The sequence below is a fragment of the Mustela putorius genome, unplaced genomic scaffold (assembly GCF_011764305.1).
Source record: "Mustela putorius furo isolate JIRA1106 unplaced genomic scaffold, ASM1176430v1.1 tig00003898_pilon_pilon_pilon, whole genome shotgun sequence".
Lineage (NCBI taxonomy): Eukaryota > Metazoa > Chordata > Mammalia > Carnivora > Mustelidae > Mustela > Mustela putorius.
The window spans coordinates 2,061,661-2,086,298 of NW_025422047.1; the positions used below are offsets into that span (position 1 = coordinate 2,061,661).

General features: G+C 36.9%; 1 protein-coding gene across 1 annotated transcript; it reads right to left on the minus strand.

Annotated features, from left to right (window-relative positions):
• Positions 1-251: 251 nt before the first annotated feature.
• Positions 252-24,460, minus strand: LOC101684416 (rho GTPase-activating protein 11A). The gene is made up of 12 exons (XM_004751045.3): positions 23,571-24,460; positions 19,976-20,046; positions 17,898-17,994; positions 16,683-16,936; positions 15,916-16,079; positions 15,572-15,718; positions 10,022-10,096; positions 9,106-9,273; positions 6,589-6,718; positions 5,409-5,517; positions 3,163-3,301; positions 252-2,763 (listed from the first exon to the last, which is right to left on the minus strand). The coding sequence occupies exons 1-12, from the start codon at positions 23,697-23,699 to the stop codon at positions 1,169-1,171; spliced, it is 3,078 nt and encodes a 1,025-aa protein (XP_004751102.1). The 5' UTR covers positions 23,700-24,460; the 3' UTR covers positions 252-1,168.
• Positions 24,461-24,638: the final 178 nt, after the last annotated feature.

Genomic DNA, 24,638 nt, shown 5'->3' on the forward strand with positions numbered 1-24,638 from the left:
AGAGAAATAAAATCTTAAAAAAAAAGGAATGTGGCATTCTAATAACTGATCAAAAAAACTATCTTTAGTGGATCATTCTGCCTATAGCATTCCTTCCTCTAAAACCTCAAGAATATCTACCATTGTTGACATGATTCTTTTCTTAAACATTTGTAACTTCTAATAACTTAAAATATAAATTTAGACAGATTTGCTTGACAATTTGGGTCAAATTCTAAAAGGCCCTTTGAATTTCATCAGATTCAGACAAGTTATTTTCCAGGTTACCTTTAATGTCTATGCTAAATAAATAACATTTACACATCAGACAAAACCATTATAGGCTTTTATAAGAATCAAAAGTTAAGAATCCAAGTTAAATATACAGAGGTACATCAACTATTTTAAATTATAAAATCAAGTATGTGCATGTAAGAAATCACCTTGATTAAAAATTTCCAAGCTTAATTATTCCTCCTTAGATAATTTTAAAATTCTCTATCAGACAAAACAGCGAATGTATTTGTGCAAATTAACTTTAAAAACATAGTATGGCTCAAAAGTCAACAATTATTTCTGCAGCATAATTCTATAAGAGCATACTTGGGTCATTATTCTGCTTTAGCCGTTATTCTTAGTCCAAGTGAACACACTGTACACAACTACAGACAATATAAACCTAATTATTCTGCCCCACATAGGAGTACTAGATTAAGAGGCTATTGAAGGAAGTTAATTTTTAGGGATTTTGGCAAAAACCATAAATATCAATGTAATTTAAGAAATAAGATTTGTAAGGCTTATCTTTTCCCTTTATGTTAGAAATTTCTTGTAGAAACCTTCTCTGACTTAGGAGGAATAACAGGAAATAGACAACTCGTTCCACTTTTTCTATCACACGTAGTACAAAATTCATACAATTTTCAAAAATTGATTTCTCACAAACCCAGCCAACAATTTCTTTCAAAAAGTAAAGTATAATCTCTGCTTTAAGAGATCACAAGTTTAAATACTGCCGTAATTAAGAAAAACAAGTCATTTATACAAGCATAAGAATTCAAGTTGCTTGTTAAGTGAAACTAAAATCACTTAATCTTCCTGAGCTAACAAACTAACATGCAGATTATCCTGCCAGTCCTATCACCACCCTCTAATTTTATTTACAGTAACAAGTATTAACATCTGTCAATTACAAGTCTACAGGTTTACTCGTTGGTAGTAGCTGACCTTTGCCAATAGGATTTTTTGGAGAACCTTTATACCAGACCCTTTCTTTTTCTGATGGTTTCCTAAGGACCCTGTTATTTATCCCAGGAGAAGAGCCTGTATTATTATTTACAACAGATTTTAATATGTCATGATTTGTCAGGTCATCCAAAGGAATCTTAATTTGGCCATCGGATACTACTTCCTGTTTACAAACTCTGGTAGACCCAAGAGAAGCAGCATTCTTGGAGTCTGGGTGCCTCTTCATCCTTGAGAAAGACTTGTAAGTTAACTCCATGCCTGATTTTGAAATTGCATCACTATTTGGCTGCTCACATGCTGTAAACTTCAATTCCTTAGGACCTGACTTGGTACATGAAATCAAGGAATCCTTTGATGTACTTTCTAGACCAGAGGAAAGAGCACTGTCACAGCTTATGGATTTAACCAGAGGAGAAGCCGCATCACCAAGACTTGCCAATTTCTGCCTTGCAGGTTGTCTGCTGTACTCCAACAAGGAGTTAATCCTTCTGACAGACTGACGGACAGGTGTACGCTGAAACTTAAGAGGTGAGCGAACTTTGGTTCTGTTTGTTTCATTGAGAGAAAGCTTATTAAACCACTGTATGTGGTCTGACACCCTTCCGTGCTCTGCCACTTGTAAGCTCGCAGAGCCGGCTGTGTGGCAGGTTTCCACCAGTGACGGCTGCTGGACAATTCTCATAGGCCTCGGTTTTGGCAAGTTTGTTCTATTACATGTAATCTGCTCTGAGGAAGAGGTGTCAGCTGGATCCTCCCTAGAAGCTGCACGTTTCAGCAAGTTCTCTCCAGTCATATTCTCATTCTCATTCTCCTTTAACGGAGCATTCAGCTTGTCCCTTGTGGGCTGCTGATTCTTTATGTGTTCATCACTAGGCAATTCTGGCTTGAGTGAATGATCTCTAAGTATATTCGAATGGATGCTTTTCTCATATTCAATCTTCATATGACTTGAGTAAAATGTTATAGTTGCTTCTCTATCCAATTTCTGAGTTTGATGTAGTGAGATGTCTTGTTCTGAAAAACTATTTTCATCTGTTTTAGTCTCATGTTCATTTGATTCTATCACAGTCAAATCATTAGTTTCAAATAGATTTTTCTCTGGGCTATATTCTATAGAAGATGTTTCATTTAGCTTCACTTTCCCCACATTAGTTACTGATGACTGCCTGTGATTTATCAATGCATGAAGATTACTTCCGGATTCAGAAAATGCTTTCTGAATTTTCACCAAAGTCTCTGTGGTCAAGTTATTTTCATCCCCACTAAGAGAGCTTCCAGTTTTGTCATTATTATGCTTATCATGTACACTAGAAGGAGTGAGTCCAAATGAACTAAGAGGGGACTTTTCAACCGTAGTATCAGGCTCCAAAGAAGAGCTTTCCACCTCAACATTTCCCTTGATTGGAGAACCTTCACTTGCAGTTATTTCTTGAAAACTGGAATTACTTGGTCCCGTCCAAGACATCCGATAACTTGTTCCATCTAGACGCTCTGGAGTTAATAAGTTTTCCTCAGACTTACTGATCTTTTTTGAACCTAAAATAAAGTAGTTCAGCATTTTTAATCATTTATATTTGAAACATATTTGAAATACTATTCAAATACATAGCAGATAAAGGTATTGGGCATTAAATTTCAATAAATTAAGGATTTGTTAAAAGAAATAATTTTTTAAATAAAAAGGTCAGTTAGTTTTATACTTATAAGCATCTTCCAATTGTTCAGACAAAAATACAATGCCAATTCAATTATTTTCACTATTCAAACATGAATTTTAAATTTCTAGAACAGTAAATTAAGATATTTTATGATAAAATAACTGAAGCTTGTATGTAATTATATCTAATTATATCTCAAGAAAGCCAGAAAAACTTTTTCAGAAAAGCAATGAGAGTAAGCTTTTTGAGTAAAATTAAAAATATCATGTAACTCTACCTTTCTTTGTTAATCTTTCATCAATATCTGGGCTAAAAAGCAGACCTGTTTTTACAGACTCAATCCTATTTTTTAAACTTTGTTGATTTGCAAGTCGTCGACCAACATTTTCACGTCGATCAACCCCAGAACACCCATTCTGTACAGAAAAGAAAAATTGAAAATGTTTTGGTTAAGAAATAAATCTAGTTAATTCAAATACTAAGACAAAGTAAATTTTTATAGTTATCAAAATCCTCTACAGCTGATTAAAAAAGGTAAATAAAATTAAACAATTTCATACCAAACACAAATATACTTGCATGCATGTTGACAAAAACTGTAAGCATTTGACTTGGCTATTACTTGATATTTTATGACCTAAAATAAAAACAGCCTCGCATATTAACTAAAATAACTTCTTTTGTGATGACTCCGCGCTAGGACCTGCTCACAGCAGTGAGTGAACAAAACAAAACAAACAGACCAAAATCTTACCCTCAGAATTTACATTTTAGATGGGGAGATTTTGAGCAGGACAAGAAAAACGGTAAATTACATTATATATTTTACAATATACAAGGTGAGAAATGTTATCCAGAAAAGTTGAGCCGAGTAAGACGGGTATGGTGGGGTGTCATTTTAAATAGAGTGATCAGAAGATGATTTGTGAGTAAAGAAAAATGTGAGGGGCGCCTGGGTGGCTCAGTGGGTTAAGCCGCTGCCTTCGGCTCAGGTCATGATCTCAGGGTCCTGGGATCGAGTCCTGCATCGGGCTCTCTGCTCAGCAGGGAGCCTGCTTCCTTCTCTCTCTCTCTGCCTGCCTCTCAGTGTACTTATAATTTCTCTCTGTCAAATAAATAAATAAAATCTTTAAAAAAAAAAAAAAAAAGAAAAATGTGAGAAAGTCATGAAGATAAAAGAGGAAAGAACATTACTCCAGAGAGAATAAAGGCCAGGGTACTGTCCAAGACTGAAAACAGGTCTGGCACATTTGACAAACAGCAAGGAGGCAAGAAGCTGAGTGAGCAAGAGGGAGTGGGTGAGAAGAGGGCTCAGAAAGAGGCAGGCTGGTTCCCGTCCTGTGGAGAGGTACATGGAAACATAAGAATTTTATCTTTTTTTTCAGAAAAAGATTTTTTTATCTATTTTTTATCTATTTTTTTAAATCTATTTTTTATCTATTTTTTTTATCTCCTTATTTCACATGAGGAGTCACTGGAAGATTCTGAGCAGAACAGTGACAAGGATCTAAAAGGAATTTAAAAGGATCATTTTGGCTGTAGTATTGTAGCAAGGTAGACGCAGGCAGACCTACTAGTAGGAACTTATTGCAGTAATCCAAGTTGGAGAGGCCAGAATTTATAGAACATTAGAAATGTAGTACCAGTGAGAATTGGTCAGTCTGGATATACTCTAAAAGCAGAGGAGACATAAGATTCCCTAATGGTTTACACAGGATGGTGTGAGAAAGTGAGGAGTCAAGAACACCTATATGGTTTTTGGCCTAAATGACTAGAACAATGAGTTGCCATAGCAGAGATAGTGAAGACTGCAGGTGGGAATGTGGTTGGCAGAGAGGGGGAAGGGTGGAGAATTAGCAGCAGTGAAGAAATACACCTTGCGAGCTCTATTTGGGACAGGTTACACCTGAGCTATCTATTGGATGGCCATCAAGTAGAGAAGTGAAGTAGACAGTTGTTAAGAAACAGTCAAGTTGTTCAGGAAAGCATTTTGGGCTAGAGATAGAAACTCAAAGTCTTAAGTAACGATATGATGTTTAAAGCAAATGAGCACCTTGAATGAGTAGAAACAGAAAAGGGAAATCCAAGGACAAAGCTTTGGGCATCACAATGTAAAGAAATCAGAAAAGTAACCAGTGAAGGAAGAAAATCATGAGTAAAGTGCCCTGAAGTAGGGAAGGAAAGTATAACAAAGAGGAGCAAGTGACTAGCCAGGTCAAATGCTGTTGACAAGTCAAGTCTAACAAGGACTGTTATTTGTCAACTGGTTTGAGCACCACTGAAATTCTGGGTGATTTTGAGAGCAGCTATATTGAGTGTTGGGGTTCAAAGCCTCATTGGGATTTAAGCAGAACAGAAAAGGAAAGGAGGGAACAGGAGATATTAATTCATGTGTAAGAGTGTGGTATAAAGGGGAGTAGAGAACGGGACAACAGCTAGAGAAGCAAGGTTGAGTGTCTTTTACCATCCATTCTACAGCTTTATGCTAATATGAACATCAATGAAACGCTGAAAGACACTTACCATGTCTTTGCAACTTTTCCCCAGACTAAATTTCAAACGAAGAGATCTTCGGACCTTTTCTTTACGACTGATCTTAGGAGAGAAGCAGCCTGCTTTTCCTGATTCCACTCTAAAAAAGCATGGGATTAAAAATGTCAGCATTGGGGCACCTGGGTGGCTCAGTGGATTAAAGCCTCTGCCTACGGCTCAGGTCATGATCCCAGGGTCCTGGGATCAAGCCCCGCATCAGGCTCTCTGCTCAGCAGGGAGCCTGCTTCCTCCTCTCTCTCTGCCTACTTGTAATCTCTGTCAAATAAATAAATAAAATCTTTTAAAAAATTAAATAAATAAAAATGTCAGCATTAAAAAAAAAAACAAAACTGTTTGCATAAAAACTGGAAGCATTCTTACAAAATGCAATTTGAAAGTCCAGAGCAAATTATATTGCTAGTAATTAAACAGAGTAATAGTTTTCTAAAATCAGTTAAGTTTTAAGATACCATATATGAACATACTATATTTGTATAATAAATGGCCTCTCCTGTTTATCACAAGAGTTACTTCATCACTTATAAACCAAAATCATGGGGCTCCTGGGTGGCTCAGTGGGTTAAAGCCTCTGTCTTCGGCTCTCTCTCTCTCTCTGCCTGCCTCCCTGCCTACTTGTGATCTCTGTGTGTCAAATAAATAAATAAAATCTTTAAAAAAAAAAACCAAAAACCCAGAATCATTAGAATAGACTAGCATTAGGGTGCCTGGATTGGCTCAGTCAGTTGAGAGTCTGACTTTTGATTTTGGCTTAGGTCATGATCTCAGGGTCCTGGGACTGAGTGCCTTGATGGCTCCACACTCAGCGGGGTGTCTGCTTAAAGATTCTCTTTCTCCCTCTCACTCTGCCCCTCCCCCTAAAATACATAAGTCCTTAAAAAAAAAAAGAATAGACTAGCCTTTAAATAAAAGGAAATTTAAAAATCACACATTATCAACATACAATAGAATTTTCTAAGCAAGCAAAGTGGCCTCAAATTAGAAATCATTCTCTGGAGAGCATATCAGCAGTCTGACTGATAAGACAATAAAGGCAGAGGGAATTTTTAAAAATTGTGACTCAAATATGATTCCCAGCAGAAAAACAAAATATTTTATTAACTATATACTCCAAATGTTTATCCAATGAAACGAAATGTCCTGGACTTATTACCTGCAAACCTTTTTGCTTGCAATCCTCTTACTTCGTCTTAGTACACCTGAACTGATCAAGTGGTTTCCACTGATGGCAATGGGAGAGAGTGAACTCTGAGATGATCCTTCTGGGCTTGTATCAAAGGGAACTATAAAAATAGAACCACATGAAATGTACCACCCATACTTCCTTTTTAAAGTATAAAATATTAATAGCAATTAGATTTCAAGGCTTAATTTCCAACCCTATGCAACAACAAAATCACATATTTCCGGGTAGAAAATTCAGAAGCCAAATAAACCCAATTCAACTTAAAAAAAAAAAAAAAAATCAGTTTCTTACACTTTGTCAATTAAGTGTCAGACTAAACATGACCTTTATATTAAAGTTTTGCTTTAACCTCATTTAACAATGGATTGTAGGGGCTCCTGGGTGGCTCAGTGGGTTAAAGCCTCTGGTTTTGGCTCAGGTCATGATCCCAGGGTCCTGGGATCGAGCCCTGAGTCGGGCTCTTGCTCAGCAGGGAGCCTGCTTCCCTTCCTCTCTCTGCCTGCCTCTCTGCCTGCTTGTGATCTCTGTCTGTCAAATAAATAAATAAAATCTTAAAAAAATATATTAGTAAATATAAACTACATTATTGTTATTTTTCTCAGTAATATAAACATGGTGCTTGGTAATAAAAACTTATATGTTATTGCTCCCTAAGTTATTAAAATATAATTATTATAATTAGATTAGACAAATTTTGAAACTGAATCTTTCAGGGTGCCCGGGTGGCTCAGTCAGTTAGTTAAGCATCTAACTTTGGCCCAGGATATGATCTCAGGGTCCTAAGATGGAGCCATGCGACAGGCTCCACGCTCAGCTCCACGCTCCCTCTCTCCCTCCTGCTCATACTTCCTCTCTCAAATAAATATAATCTTTTAAAAAAAAAGAAGAAAAAAGAAAAATGGTGAGTTAAAATAATAGGATTATTATTTAATAATTAAATTTAATTAATTTTTAATTTAAAAAATATCACTGATTAAGCAGGCTTATACTAATGTTCCAGTAACACAAGAACGTTTAAACTACTTTTTAGGAGCTTGGAGAGAAGGAAGCAAGAGGTTCATTTCTTGGAGCAAATATTACAATGCAAAGACAGATAGAATTATAATTCATATTGGCCATCTGGAAACAGTCCTCCAAAGTGGAAAATACTTTAATAATTAAGAAAACACTAAGTTGGGGCACCTGGATGGCTCAACTGGTTAAGCATCACTCTTGATTTCAGCTCAGGTCATGAACTCAGGGTCACTGAGGTCAAGCCTAGTCTCAGGCTCTGCACTGAATCTGCTTGAGATTCTTTCTCTCCTTCTCCCTCTGCTACTACTCTTTCTCTCTCTAAAATAAGAGAGGAAACACTAAGTTTAAAAGAATTTAATTCTCAAATAAATTAATTAATAGAATTTAATTCTCCAACCTCTGAATACTGAAAGAAATACAGACAAAACTTCAGAGTTCTTATCATTACATTTTAACAAACTATACACAGAGAACATGTGAAGGACCATAAAAAACAAGTTGCTATTCTGTTCAACTTTCTAATAAAACAAACAAGGAAAATCCAAACTTCCTGGATAACAGAAACCAAAGGGAGGCTTCTGGAAAGATCTAACTTAGCCAGCAAATTTAAAGGAAAACTCTCAACATTGTCTGAAATCAATAAAAACCTAAGAATTAGAGATCACTCACTTGTTGATGATATATGAGACAAATAGAAGATAGAGGACTCTGGGCTTAGTTAGGATTTCATTTCATTTTGGGTTGATCATAACATTAACTTATAAGATTGACCATAAGCCAACTTGTATTCTAAAGGAGCCAACTCAATCTAAGACCATACTAACAAAAATCTGATAGTCAAATTGGCAAAATTACATCTTTCTCTGGAGGCTCTGGTTGGCCATGTTAGGAACTTATAGGTCATTTGGAAGAAAATGGCTGAGCGGGCAAAGAATCTGGAAACTATGTCATAAGGAACAGCGTATACCAAATTATTAGAGCTTTTATAAAATCTACTTGAGTATAAAACTAAAAAAATGCCCCCCCCCCGCCAACTACACAATGGTTCCTCCAATGGCGGTACCCCACAACTCCATGGACGGGAAAATCAAACGTTTTGACAACCTCAACAGGAGACAGCAATACAATCATAGCTATAGATCACGAAGTAACTAAAATAGAATTCAGGATATCCCATCACCTAAAACCTGAGCACCACTGCTATATACAGAAGCCCAAACTCTCATTCCAAGTTATTCATATCATAACTTTCAATAGGCATGGTCAATCAACATACACATACACACATTTATTATACAGACCTAGCGTCTATTTTAAAAGTTAGGGGACTTTATAAAAATTAAGAGATTTGATAAACAGAATAAAGCCATAGCTCCTAAAAGGGGTGACATTAATATGAAATAGCACTTTTCTCAAAATACGCATTCATGTTAATGTTTACAACTCAGTAATATAAATTCTATTTGCTACCTGATACTGGTGTAGAACTGCTACTGAAGAGGTTAGTTGGCAACAACTCAAAGTTAAAATTGTGCTTGATGGACTTCCTCTTCTTACTTGAGAAACCATGAGAGGAATCCACTGGCAGTTTACGTTTAGCATTTGGTGTAAGAATCGTGGGTGAGATGGATACCTGGGCTGAAAAAAACACTGTTTTATTTTATTAACTCTATGGGGGAAAAAAAAGCTTTATACAATTTCTTCTTATAAAGCTATTACTTAGAGCTGACCAAACAATGAGGGATTATGTTTATATTACCAAATATATCAAATTAATACCATCCAATTATTTAAAATGATAATAGGAAAGGCACAAAGAGGCAAGATTAATAGTAACTTAAACCAAATAGACTGAAAGATGCATATAATCCACATTAAAGAACATTAACATATGGAATAAAATCATAATCAAGGAGCTCAAACTGATCTACATAATAGTTTTGCTTTTTATCATAACTGAGTATTAACCAAATAATTTCTTCAATCTGAAAAGCAAAACAAATGATCATATTGTCTATTATTCTGTTATTGGGCTGACTACTTTCAGCCACAAGCAAAGCAAGATAAAAATGGGAATATACACTAATAAACTTCTGGTTCTAAAACAAAAATGAAATTTGAATTATTTTCACATATTCAACAGCATCCAACTTACGTTCAACAGAAAAGCATGATTTGAAAGACTAAAGACCTAACAACAGACTAAAAAATTCTTACCTAAAATTTTGGGTTATATACAATGTAATTAGCAATGTCACAACACAATTATACTACAGTATCTCCATTGAAAATAAGATCTTGATTTGATGTAACCAAAGTAAGTTAGGTAATGGTTACTTTTTGTATAATACACAGAAATTTTCACTTAAAAATACATAATACCTACCAATTTTTTCCTGTTGAGGTGTAACAGAGGGTGTTCTGTTAGATTTAAGTTTATTTAATGCTCCACTAACAAAATCTGAAATGCAAAGCACATATAACCATATAATCAATTATAATTTCACATTTACCTACCTTTCACCAGTAATTCATATGATATTTGTGACTTTCCAGCATCTAAGTTTATGTCAGCTTATACATTTTAAAATCACTTAAGGTTATGTGGAAGAAATTATTTCAAAATTGGAAAAAACTAAGATATATTTTGATTACATTCCCTACTTATACACCTCTTTCTCTCAGAAAAAAAAAAAAAAAGACATACAATATAGAATGTGTGTAAAACAAAATGTGTATAATGTACAGAAAGAGAATGGTAAAGAAAATCATTACTTGTTGAGGAAGAGAAGAAATGGCAACAAGAGAGAAAGCTTGGAAGGGGAAGCAAAACCTGGACAGTGTTCTGAAGAATCAATAGGTGTTCATTCAGTAGGAAGGTAGCATTGGGCAAGGGGAATAGCATATGCAAAAGCATGTAGGTGAAAAAATAGGATTTATGTATACTAGAAACCAGTAGTTTGATACTGCTAGAGCAAACAGAGAGCCGTGGTATGGTAAGAGATAAGTCTTGTGCATTAGACAGAAAAAGGCCTGTTGTCATTTTGAAGAACTTGAACTTCTCCAAAGGCAAAGGGGGACAAAATGGTCAAATCTGCATTTTTTAAAAAATAACCAGCAGCAGTATGACAGAGGATTAGCAAACCATATGAAGGTTGTTCTAAGTATGTTATTTAGTCATTCAACAAATATTTATTTTGTACCTACTATGTGTCAAGCACATGTCAAATCAGACATGGTCTTCATTTTCATAAAACTTATTCTAACAGAAAAAAATATATAAATACCAAGGAAATAAAAATATGACAAATGAGATCTGTAGTCTGACGTATAAATTTAATAAGCTTTACAATGGGGAATTAGAGAAAGTGCTAGTGAGGAAGTGATATTTGAGATCTAAAGAGTGGCAATTAGCCAAGCAAAAGATGAAGATCTGAACTAAGCAGGAAGAGTGCAAATGGAGATGGGAATAAAGGTATTTCAGAGCTCAAAGTGACAAGACTTAGTGATCAGTGAGATGTGAGAATGAGAAAAGAATAGATAAGAATATCTAAAATGCTGATTTTCATGACGGAGTAGACAATGATGTCACCCAAAGAAAAGGAAATTATGCAAGGAAAAATTAGCTATGTCTATGGAACACTGACTGAAATGGGTATGAAATCAAATTGTGGAAAGATCAGGAATACAGAAGTAGATTTGGCAGTCATCAGCCCAGCAATGGTCGTTTTTAAAAAACTGGGTGGCTCAGTCTTTAAGTGTCTGCCTTTGGCTCAGGTTATGATCCCAGGGTCCCAGGATCAAACTTCACATCAGGCTCCCTGCTCAGTGGGAAGCCTGCTTCTCCCTCTCCCACTTCCCCTGCTTGTGTTTCCTCTCTCACTATCTCTCCCTCTGTCAAATAAATGAAATCTTTAAGAAAAAAAGAGAGAGAAAGAAAGTGAATGAGGTCATTTAGAAAGAGGGCAAAGTGTAAAAAGAAAGTCAAGTATAGAAGAATGGAACATTTAAGAGGTGGTAGAAAAAGAAAATCCAAAAAATTAGACAGAACAAGCGGAGGGATGCCTGAGTGGCTCAGTTAGTTAAGTATCTGCCTTTGGCTCAACTCATGATCCCAGGGTCCTGGGTTCAACCCCTGCATCAGGCTCCCTGCTTAGCAGTGAGTCTGTTTCTCCCGAACCCCTGCTTGTGCTCTCTTTCTCTCTCTCTGTCTCATAAACAAATTTAAAAAATAAAAAAAAAAAAAAAAAAAAAAAAAGAACAGGTGGCTAAAGATGTAGGGAAACAAAAGCATAGTGTTATAAAAAAAAAACAAAATAAATAAATCAGGAAGGAAATAGTTAAGTGGCCAAAGAGATTCTGAATGATATGGGAATAAAAAAGTACCCAATGGATTTAGTGATATGGAAACTGTGACTTCAACAGTAGTCTCAGGCAAAAATATATCCCGAATTTTCAGCCACAATAAAACATAAAAGTTCTTTAAATATGTCTGTTTACCTGATTAATCACCATATATGACTCAAAATAAAGTTCAACTATAGCCCACTTGTGTATTACTTAAAATCTTACACCTTCAAGTGAAACAGGTACAAACCAGGAGACTGAATACCTTTGAAGAGCCAAAAATAGGCTATGGTCTAACTGGCAGGTAACGGCTAATAAAGCCAATCTTCATGGCACCTGAGCAGACAAACAAAGTTAATATGGGGAGAGGAAAAGAAGAAAAATGTAAGCCAGAGCTGAAGAGAGAAGAAACAACTGAGCAGCCACAGCAAAAGAAACCACACAATTAGAATAGCACAGCAAAATCAGAAGCATGGAAAAACTATTCCCTCCATAATTTGAAACCATCCTGACTGCACCATGGGCCACACTGCAAGTACAGACCATCTTTCTAGAGAAATGGAAAAATATGTCTCCTGACATACGTATTTCAGGAAGTATTAGACCATTAAGAGCACATTAATCAAATCAGCTCAACAATGTACCACTGACCATGAAAGACACTTATTTAGCACAATAACAATATGGAGGAGCACGCACACTAGTAAGCACAGGTAAAACCAGGAACATATGATAAACCAAATCCTTCTTACTTATAAGAGTTTGCCCATGAAATACTATATAGATTCTTGGGCAAAAGTTTTACTGAGAATTGCCCTACCCAGCATAAAACTATGCTAAACTAAGTAAGTTTCAGAATATCAAAAATAAAAGTAAAAGTTCCTGGAGTTTGGTTGCACAACAAAGTTAATATACTTAACAGTACTGAACTGTTCACTTAACACTGGTTAAGTGTTACACATTTATCTATAATTTAAAAGAAATCAAAAGATTCTTCAAAGCAAATACAATCAGATCACATGGATGCTTGTAGCATTGCAGAGTGAAATGAAATAAAGGCTATGGGCATTAAGGAGGGCATGTGATGCGATGAGCACTGGGTGTTATATACAACTGATAAATTACTGTACGCTACACATCTGAAACTAATGATGTACTACATCTTGGCTAATTGAACTTAAATTAAAAAAAGGGGGAAAAAAGCTAGCTATAACACACAAAAAGTAAATACTAATGGTCTAGAACTCCTGAACAATTTCAAATTGCTAATGAAATCAATGCATTTTAATGGTGCTTTACAAATGCTATCTTAACCTGTTTGATAAAGTACCTCTGGGTTTAAGCCAAATATTAATAACTTGACTTAATGTATTCATTCTGTATTTTATGCCCATTAAGTAAAAAACACTCGGCTGGATACAATGTATAAAACATGGCCTTTACCTCCAAAGAGCATTAAATATAATAGGTAAGAGAGTCATGAATGAGGAGTAAATATAAAACCATATAAAAACTGTCAAAGTCTAGAATATTATGGAATGCCAGTGCAGAAAAGAGATTATTTTCCCACTAAAAAAATAGCAGGGGTGAAGCATGCCTGACGAAACACTTAAACTGAATTTGACAACTAGATATAATTTGGACAGCAAGGGTAGATGGAAGTAAAAACATTCTATCAATAAATAGGATAAGTAAAAAAACAAAACAAAACAAAACAAGGTCTCTAAAAAAAGATAAAAAATGCAGTTGGACTCAAGTACAGTAAACACTGCACAAATCAGAGAGAAGAAACAGTAGAAAGGCATGCTAAAAGCAATCCTATGAAAGACCTCTAATATCAGGCTATAAATATCAGTTTTATCAGTGAAGTTTCTGATGAATACTGTGAAGACATGGCTGGAATTATATATTAAGAACATCAGTCTTGACAACAATAAGCAGGGCAGATTCAATGAAGATCCATAAGGAGATTCTTACAGTAAAGATGATCAGTATTATTTCATCAGTAAAGATGAAATACCACAGAAAGCATCTTACAGAACCTGAAAACCATGAATATAAATGGTACATTAAGAGTTAGGCACCCACAGTTTAAAGCCTGAGTGACTAGAAAATGATGGTGCTGTCAACAAAAAGAAGGAATTCAAGAAGAACCAGTTTAAAGCGGGTGAAGATGATCTTTTCAAAATGCTGAGCTTAAAGCACCAAAAAAAAAGAAAAAAGAAGTGAAGATATCTTCCTAGTAAGCTGTTATTAAAGTGAAACTGACATTTGCGAGACAATATTCACCTATTCCCATGTTATAAATGAAACTCTAGGAGTGAATAAAATCACAAAGGAAAAGAAGGCAATAAAGAGGCTCTGTGTCTAAGAATACCTGCACTTGGGGTAGGAAGTTTATGGGATGAAAGTATTTGTTCCGAAAATATACGTTTAAGTCCTAACTCCAAGTACTTGTGATTGTGACCTTATTTGAAATTAGGGTCTTTGTAGATGTACTCAAGTTAAGAAGAGGTCATTAGGATAGGCCCTAGTTCAATGTAACTGGTGTCACTATAAGATGAAAACTTGGACAGACTGACACCCAGTGAGGAACCCATGTGACAACAGAGGTAGAGATCGGATGCAGCTGCAAACCAAAGAATGACAACAATCAACAGCCACCACCAGAAGCTAGAAAAAGCAAGATTAGTCCCTATAGGTTTCGCAGGGAACACGGCTCAGACAACAGCTGGATTTTAGCTTTGGGAGGCTTCAGTCTACTTAATCAAGGAAGTTAAGAAATCTTACAACTGATTCCATCATGACGGAGCTTTAGGTCTTTTTTTCTCCCATGGTAATGTTTCCTTCATTAGTTAGTTCATACTTCTAAATGATTCACATCACTATTTCAAATCATGATCTCATGCCTAACTGTTCTCTCTACTCCCAAATCTGAGCTCACCATGATATCCTCCTAATCCTTAGGATAAACCTCTAACCCTAACCCTAACAGATTATTTCTACCCTACACAAATCTTTCTTTAGAGCGTCCTTCCTACCTACTATAGGATACAAGTATTCTGATGCTCTACCCAATTCCCCTGGACTCTACCGATTTTTTTTTTTTTTTTTTTAGATTTTATCTATTTGTTTGACAGAGAGAAAGACCACAAGTAGGCAGAAAGGCAGGCAGAGAAAGAGGGGGAAGCAGGCTCCCCGCCGAGCAGAGAGCCCGATGTGAGGCTCGATCCCAGGACCCTGAGATCATGACCCGAGCTGAAGGCAGTGGCCTAACCCACTGAGCCACCCAGGCGCCCCTCTACCGATTTTCAAGAAGGTTCAGTTTGGTTTCTTCTTTGGAGTCCCTGATCACTACAACCCAGGGAACTTTTCTCTTTTGAACACGTTTCACATTTATGCTAGAGATTTAGCATTAATATTAGATTGTATTGTCATTTTGCTTTTCACATGCACATGTCATGTTTTTCCAACTATGCTCTAAACTAAGAAGGCACACACCATAGTGTGTGCTTCATTACATTTAAACACACTTTAGAGAAAAGCAAATTGCTATACTTCCACAAGTGAGACTGCCACTGCCACTTACCTCCTACACTTTGTCTTCGCTTTCTTTTACAATCACCAGGAGTTTCACATTCACCTTCTTCAAAGCCTTCTAATGACGGAGTAGCACAGAGACCGTCAAGACCCAACATAGCTGGTATCTTTTCCTGGATAAAATCTGGAACATGCCCTAAACAAAAATGTTCAGAGTTAAAATTTTTCAAAATTTTTCCTCTACTCTCCTTCAAAGTGTTCAAAGAGTATATACCAAAATGTTCAAATAGTATATGTATTTCTAATAGCTGTCTTCACAGTTCAACTTGGGGGAATATGGGATCTCCTTCATTTAAACTAATCCTGTTACTTTATAATGTAACTACCTCTTACCAATATCTGATGCATAATCAATGAGAGTCTTCACCACCGCAGCCTGTAATCGTAGCTTTTTTTCTGTGTTAGCAGACATCTTGTCATGTCCTTCACTTGTCTGAAGCAGATTTGGTGCAAATATTACTGCAAGATTGCTGCTATCCATCTTATTCTCACTGGACCTTAAGTGGAACAAGGTTTTCTCAGAATGAGCCAAAGTGAAACATACAGAGGTAAAATACCATTTTGAGCACACTTTGAAGACTTCTTACTTTATCAGTCAAACACAAGTCAAAATAGTTATCCTTTATCTACCCATCTACAGAACCAGAAATTGCTTCTGTGTGCTTAAATATACATCATAAAAACCATGTTAACTAAATAATCCACATTGTTTTTCCACACAAATTGAACAGGGATATTTGATTTTCAAACCCACATACAGAAAAATTGTATTAAAAGGCTGCAAGTATGTCTAGAACAAGCAGGCTCACTGACAGCAAACAGAGGGAGGGGACAAATTTGAGAAGCAAGATACAAATATATCAGAAACACAGTCATTCAGTGGACAAAGAATCCTATCAACAACAACAAGCCATTCATAACGATGACCTTAAGACAGTTAAGAAAATACAAATCATTTGGCATATAGAGTATATTTCTTATAGTGAGGAAATTATTTTTAAGAAAAATTTCCATTCTAAATTTAATTTTAAGTTATTAACTATACCGGCAAATCTATCTAATTAACAAACTGTCATTTCCTAAGACTTTTACTTACTTACCTAAGGGAAACATTCCTGAGAAAGTTAAAGAAATATCTTAATACATCAATTGTGTGGTCAGCCATAAGACAGGAGAGCAACATTGTAGCTTTACTCTTCTCCTCTGTTCCTAACTGTTGAGCTTTGAAAAATGCTTCATGCAAATCAGCTGGAAGGATGGGTTCTGGCAATTCTCTAAAAAACTGCTTAAGAAGTCCTGCAACATCACAAGGAGGTGCAGAAGACAGGCAACTTTCACCATGATCCAGTTTATTCTGAAATAAATATAATAATCTTGAGCATTTGAGGGCTTAAGAGTTTACTGCGAATAAGATATCCCTTTGTGTACTTTAGAGAGCTTTAATAAATTTTGCTTAACTCTTGTTTTAATATACATCATGCCATTTTAGAAGGCTAAAAACTAAATAAAAAAACATTTTTTCATTTCCTATAGTACTTTATAGGAACAAAGGACCACAAATTTGAAAGTACTCTAAACTTTTAAAGCATTATATAGATTGTAGCAATTATTTCATAATATATACATATATTAAAACATCAAGTTGTATACCTTAAATGGTATTTGTCAATTATATCTCAATAAAACTGAAAAAAAAAAAAAGCATTGTATAAATAATGAATCGTTTTTTTTTGAGAGAGAGCATGACCAAGTAAGCGAGCACATGCTTGTGCATGGTTGGAGGTACAGGGAAAGGGAGAGGAAGAGAGAGAATCTTAAGCAGGCTCCAGAGCCAGCATGGGACTGGACACAAAGCTGGATCTCACAACACATGACCTGAGCTAAAATCAAGAGCCAGACACTTGGGGTGCTTCGGTCTCTCAGTCAGTTAAGCTTCTTTCTGCCTTTGGCTCAGGTCATGATTCTGGGTCCTGGGATCAAGCCACACAATCAGGCTCCCTGCTCAGTGAGGAGCCTTCTTCTCCCTCTCCCTCTGCAACTCCGTTTGTACTTCCTTGTTTGCTCTCTCTGTCAAATAAATCAATCTTGAAAAAAAGGAGCCACTTGGGCACTTAATCCTGTGTTAAAAAAAAGTTTTAAAAAAAAAGTTTTTTAAAAAAAAAAAGTTTTAAAAAAAAGTTTCTTTTGCCATGAAAAAGGCTCTTTGCAAATTAAATTTCTGTTAATAATTTATGCAATAGTTTTAATATTTCAATTCTAAAAACCAAATAAAAAAGTAGTACAAATGAAAAATTATAGTTCAAGAATATGCTTACCTTTAGGGCTCTTAGACGAATAACAGATCCTGATTTCCTAAAAAGCCCCTCTGTATGAATATGCTCTTCTAAAGATGAGCAAGCATCAACAAGAAAACTGAAAGAGAGAAATCTTTTCAGGTGGCTGGATACACATCTTACTAAATCTTATTCTTCTATCAAAGTACATGGACCAAGCACTATCCCCCCTTTGGAAGTTCCGATGTCACATATTTCTTCAGACTTTGTGATAAAAGGTTAATTCCAGTTGTTTTTCTTGCTTCCTAAATTCTTCTGTCCAGTTCATCTTTTTTCTGAGACAATTTCAGTAAGCTCGCTTTAATCCAACATCCTTCTTGATCCTAGCTCATTTCTCTGTTTCTAGAGCACAAGATGTGTCTTTTTTACTGCCTTTACTTCATACCCCAGTCTCTCCTCAACAGTCTCCAATCAGACTCGCACCCCTATTAGTTCAGCAAAACAGATCTCATTTTAAATATCATGTAGATATTTAAGTAGATATTAAGGTCCTGCCAGCATCTGACACACTTAACCACCCCCTGCTTTTCTTGAACAAAGCTCTTTTTCATGACATTTTGGGTTTTCCTGCTGTCCCCCAACTATCCCTTCTCAAACTCTGTTTCTGACTTCTCTTTTTCTGTCAGGCCTCCTCATGCTAGTATGACCCCAGGCCCTAAGACCTTCTTTTTTTTAAGATTTTATTTATTTGACAGAGAGAGAGAGAGAGAGCACACGCATAAGCAGCAGGAGTGGCAGGCAGAGGGAAAGGAAGGAGCAGCAGGCTCCCCACTGAGGCTAGAGCCCAATGTGGGGCTCAGTCCCAGGACCCTGGGATCATGACCTGAGCCGAAGGCAGGTGCTTAAACAACTGAGATACCCAGGCGCCTCCATAGCTTTAAATATCTATCATCTGTTACATTTGCCCCAAAATAAGGCAATGTACTTTTCTCACTCTAACACTGCCTCTCAGAAAAGTCCGATACAGCCTCATCCTTACAATCCTTCTCATACTTAGAGGTGTGGGCTCTATTTCTTTGTACTGAACAACTTTTTTTTTTTGGTACTGAACAACTTTTAATCATCAATGTTGGCTTTAGTAGTTAACAACTGATACCACAAATTAGAATGGATGTCAGCAGCAAGCAACTGATAGCATTGTGCTGCTACACAATGACTGAATGTCACAGGGGGTAACTGACAGAATTTAACTTTTGTCTGTTTGTTTAAATCAGGCAAAGAAATTACAACAAAGATTTAGTCATCTTGATTGGGGATATGACTTTGCAATTCTAAAGGTAGAAAATCATTAAATAAACAAACCTTTTATAGGACATTTGAAAAGCAAAATAGTAAGTGCTTACCTGATAGAGATTGTCAATCAACACCTATATGCTGAATGAGAGAAAACTGTTCTAAGGTTGCAAGATATTCAATAAATGCTTTTGGACAATGCATCAGTTAAAAACTTAGGTTACTGAACTAAAGTAGCCAGAATGAACCCTACGTTGGACAGAGGGGAAATGAATTAGTAACAGGTCAGATAGTTGCTTTGCATGCTTCCTCAAACTATTTAAAATGTTAACTTCTCTACTAATTTCTGATGCACTTAGTCTAAAAGGTTAATTTTAAATAGTGACACAGGAAAGCTCAAGTGTTACGTAATTTATATTCAGAAATACTTTATTTAATCTTAGCTTAAATGTTCTTTTACCCACAAAAGAAAAAGAGGGTAGTGGTGGGGAAGGGGGGAGGAACAGACTCTTAGAGAACTGCTAGGTCAAAACAAAAGTTTAAGTCAATCAGTTATTTATTTTTTTATTTATCTTTTAAAAAGATTTTATTTATTTGAGAGATTGCCCAAGCATGAACAAGCAGGGAAAGGGGCAGAGGGAGAGAGACAAGCAGACTATCCACTGAGCAGGGAGCCCAAAGTGGGGTTCCATCCCAGGACCCTGAGATCATGACTTAAGTAGAAGTCAGACACTTAGACTGAGCCACCCAGGTGCCTCTCAACTATTTATTTTTAAACGTCTAAATACCGGTTTGAAATATTTTTCTTCATCCCAGACTTAGCTTACCTTGGAATGTGTCCATATTCTGGTACTACAGAATGGGGCAATGCATTAAAAGGTACTCCAAATATTTTACCCTAAAATGGAAAATTCAGTTATTCTAACACAAATATTAGGCATAAGGTAAGTTTTCTTAAATATTAAGCAAATTTAAAACATCAGGAAATTAAAAAAATAGAAATAATTAAGAAAATAAAAATATTACAAGTAACTTTGATAAAGAGTAACAACTATATGCTAAACATTCCCTTAGGCACTGGGAGCACAAAAATGGTCAAGATAAAGTCATTGTGGGTGGGGGGGGGGATGGGTGAGATAGATGAAGGGGATTAAGACCACACTTATGATAAGCACAAAGTAATGTACAGAATTGTTGAATCACTATACTGTACACTTGAAACTAATGTAACAACTGCATAGTAGTTGTTCTGAAATTAAAATAAACAAATAAAGTCATTGCACTAAAGCAACGTATTGCATTCCATCAGTTTCCATTCCCATAATGGAAAATCAATCCATTTGGTCCTCAGTCAGGAAATCCTTAAATATTAACATGAACAAAAGGCTAAGTTGATTGGTAATGGTAGTTCTTGTCACTCATTGAATACTTCTTACAGGTACATTTGAGGTGGTTTTTTTTTTTTTAAATATTTTATTTATTTATTTGACAGAGAGAGATCACAAGTAGGCAGAGAGGCAGGCAGAGAGAGAGAGGAGGAAGCAGGCTCCCTGCCGAGCAGAGAGCCCGATGTGGGACTCGATCCCAGGACCCTGAGATCATGACCTGAGCTGAAGGCAGCGGCTTAACCCACTGAGCCACCCAGGCGCCCTGAGGTGGGTTTTAGACCAGATTTCTTTTCCACACTCTATGGAAAACTGCCAGTCAAACTGTTCTGACCAAGGCAGGGATTCCACAAACATTTAATTCCAATTTCTTCAACTATTTTGAAAAATATTTTTTAAAAGTCATATTCAAATGTATTACTCATACTCAAATTTAATACATTAAGATCCCAAGAGTAAATGTGTATGTTACACACTTCTTAATAAAGAACCTGCCACTATCTTTATGCATGTATCTGAACTTCCTAAAAATGTATCATTGATTAAGAAGGTAGTAGTTTGCACTGTACTTAAATACAAGCCTATATATATCTTATACAAAATTAAATAAGTGGGTCTACCCAATCTCATAAACATTAATTTAGCTTAGATGTATCTGCTCTCCATGAATGCACTTGAAGCACTGATGTTAAGAAATCATTCAGCACTGTTAATTATTCAACAGAGTAACAAAATCTTACTAGTCTTTTTCAAGCATCTGGCTCCCTTTAAGTGATAAATATAGTATAGAAGACAGTATAGTGCTTAAAAGAGTGTGTTCCTAGTGGCAAGGCTGCCAGAATTTAAATCCTGGCTCTTCCACTTATTAGCTGAATGACCTTGATCAAATTAATTCTTTATGCCTCAGTACCTTCACATAGGTCCTAAGTCAAAGAGTTGTAGAGAAAATTAAATAAATTAAAAGATGTAAAGCATTTATATTAGTCTCTCACATAGTGTAACTATTCAAAGAATATTTGTTGCTGTAACAATTACCATTTCTAGGTGAGCTATTAAAAAAGACGCTAATGTAGAAAACCCTTTTTTTGGGTAAATCAGAATTTTCTTGATACTGTGCACCCAAACAAAATGCAAAAATCAGATGCTGAAGCTGATTATAAGTCTACAGAGGTCTTACTTACCTAGAACTCGGGGGTTTTTTTTGTCAAGTGTATTATTCTCAATATTGGCCTCACGATAACAATTTCATAAAATAAAACGAATAGCACGTTTCTAAAATTTTATATACTGCAACATCACTTACAATTTTACCTTCAAAAGGTTTCTAGCACTTTTCTTTAATAGCTCAAAACTATTATTAGCTAACAAACACGAAAGAGCCAAAGAAATCTAGTTTTCAAATATAACTTATCCTGTTCCCATTCTTATAAGATCTTCTGTATTTCTTTATTAGACTGTTTCTATTGTGATTTCCAGCCTACCAATTAGGATGTCAACCACTGATTACCATAACAACTATCATTAGCGGAATAAGTGGCATGTGACAGGTACTGTTCTAGTCCTATCTACAGATCTTACCATTTTTAAATCCCCTAAATAACCCAAGGAGAGATACTATTATACTATTATTTCCACTTTATGGAGTAGGAAACTGAAGCATAGGAAAATTAAACAGCCCAACTGCTTACATCTACAGTAGGAGTAAAGCAGGATTCAAACTCAGGTCTATCTGACTCTAGAAGTATGTATGAATTTTTTTAAAAATTTTATTTATTTACTTGAGAGAGAGAGAGAGTGAAAGAGCCTAAGCAGGGATTGGGGAGAAGGAGAAGCAGGCTCCCCACTGAGCAGCAAGTGGGACCGGGGGCTGGATCCCAAGACTCTGGAATCATGACCTGAGCCAAAAAGACAGACGTTTAACGGACTAAGCCACCCAGGTACCCCAGTGAAAAAATCCAGATTCAAATTTTTTCGTATATTGACAAACCAACTATATATTTGAAATCTTGAAAAAATGGTTTTTCAGTCAGAAGAAATCACACTTAGTTTATAAATATAAATATGTATGTTGTCAGTAAGCTGCAAACAACAAACTTTTCTCCAGAATGTATAAGCAATTAAGAGGTATACAAATTAACTGTGTTAGTAGCTTTCTTATCCAAGTACTTATTTTCTCAGAAATTGTAAATTAAGAGCTATGCAAATTTTATTAGTTTTCATCTCTAAATACTTAAAAAATACCATATAATTAGGCAAATACATTTAAAATAACCTGCTTTATATTCAACTTATTTTTCACAATGAAATTCTTGGTGATACAGCAGATCATAAAATTTCATTCAAAATCCCCTTACTTCGACCACCCTCAGATCAAATAGCTTTTTAATTATCCCATTGTGCCATCGCAACTTACTCACTTTAAAAAACAGCTTTATGACCCAAAAATTACCAAGCAGCAAGCTTGTTTTTTTCAAATTAGTGAACACGGAGGTATTATCTGAAGCCTATTTCTAATACTCTTTCACACCTTATCTATTGACTCATTTAGAAAATTTATTGATCCTCCTTGTCCCTTTACAAATTATATTCTAAAACAGTGGTGGTGGTGGGTAATGTTCCTCTCTCTTCCCACGTGGTACTTGTTCAAAATAAATTGGCAGTATCTGGAGATATTTTTAATTGTCAAAACTGGGAGATGCTACTGGCATCCAGCGGGTAGAAGCCAGAGATGCTGCTAGACATTCTACAATGCATAGGACAGCCCCTAAGTCTCATCTCAAATAGATAATTTTCTAGTTCAACGTGGTGAGGTTGAAAAACCCTGCAACTTTCTCAGTGATCAAAAATCCCTGTAAAGAATCAACAATGTCATTCTTTAAATTTCAGTAGTCGACCAACTGGATTGAATAAGTCACGCTTAGCCACATTCTCATTGGGATCCACATATAAACATTTCAGCATGAACCATAATAGTGATGGTAAAGGGTGCCCCCCCCTTTCTTTTTTTTAAACCCAAACCTCTTCCCCCAGAACTTACCACTATTTCCGTGGCTGCTGTTTCATGTCTCCTGCGATCGCACTGCCCACGGCCGCTCTTGACCTTAATGCCATAGACCGCCCGAAGCTGCTGCAACAAGGCCAACCTTACCAGCCTTGGATCCCACATCCCGGACGCGTCGCTCACTCTCCGAGGCAGGGTCTGAGTCCTGACCCTCGTTCGCCACCAGGTCTTCCAATTTCCAAACACTCTCAGGTTTGCACTGTGCTCCGCTGCCTTCTGGCCAAGTCTGGCACTGTTCCGGCCCCGGGCCCCAGCCACTTCCACGGCTTTTCCCTTGGTCCTCTATCCACTTCCACAAACCCTTCTCCTACTTCCCTCTGATCTAACCGCACCTCACCTTCCCCTCACTTACACCGACCTTCTTTCTCGTCACTTGATTCCTTCAGCTCCTTACACACACTTCCCTTCTTTCTTCCTGATTCTTTCGGTTCCTTGTCCGACGCCTGTTACCAGCTTCTCACCACTTCCGGCCACTTCCCAAGATCCCGTTTCCTCCAAACCTCACTTCGCCCTCGTCCTTTCCCAACGGTAAAGACCCTTCTCCTTGGCCCTTCTGCCCCGGCAGGCTCAGCCGGGCGTTGGTCTCTCAAGTCCCGGGGCCCCCAGCCCTAGCCCAGCCGCCGGACCAGCCGGCTGCTCAGGCGCCCTTTCCAGTCCCGGTCCCCGCCCGGGCTGGTCGCCGCCGTCACCCCGTTTCACAGGCTGCTCCTGCCCTCCCTCAGCAGCCGGCCTGCGGCCCCCGGCCTGTACATCCCGGTGTGCTCACTCAAGCCACGCAGCTCTCCTCATGCCTCCGCCTCCGCCTTCTCAGCAGCCCTGGAGCCACCACCGTCCCACCCTCACTTCCAGCCCAGGCTCAAATGGCAGCGCCAAACAGGGCTCCGCGCTCTGATTGGCCCGCGTCTCGTTTCAAAATCAGGACCTCAGAGAGTGGCCAGGAGCTGCCTGTCTAGTGAGACAAGGGCAAAGAGGGTGCTCACGAAGGGCGTGGTGGGCAAAACTAAGAAATATGGGGGGAAAAAAAAGTTACGTTGCACTTGCTTC

Coding starts and splice junctions, on each gene's coding strand:
- LOC101684416 (XM_004751045.3), bottom strand. CDS start 23,699: ATGTGGGATCCAAGGCTGGTAAGGTTGGCCTTGTTGCAGCAGCTTCGG. Junction 17,995..19,975: donor GAATATGGACACATTCCAAG/GTAAGCTAAGTC, acceptor TCTCTCTTTCAG/TTTTCTTGTTGATGCTTGCT. Junction 2,764..3,162: donor TGAAAGATTAACAAAGAAAG/GTAGAGTTACAT, acceptor ACTTTATTTTAG/GTTCAAAAAAGATCAGTAAG.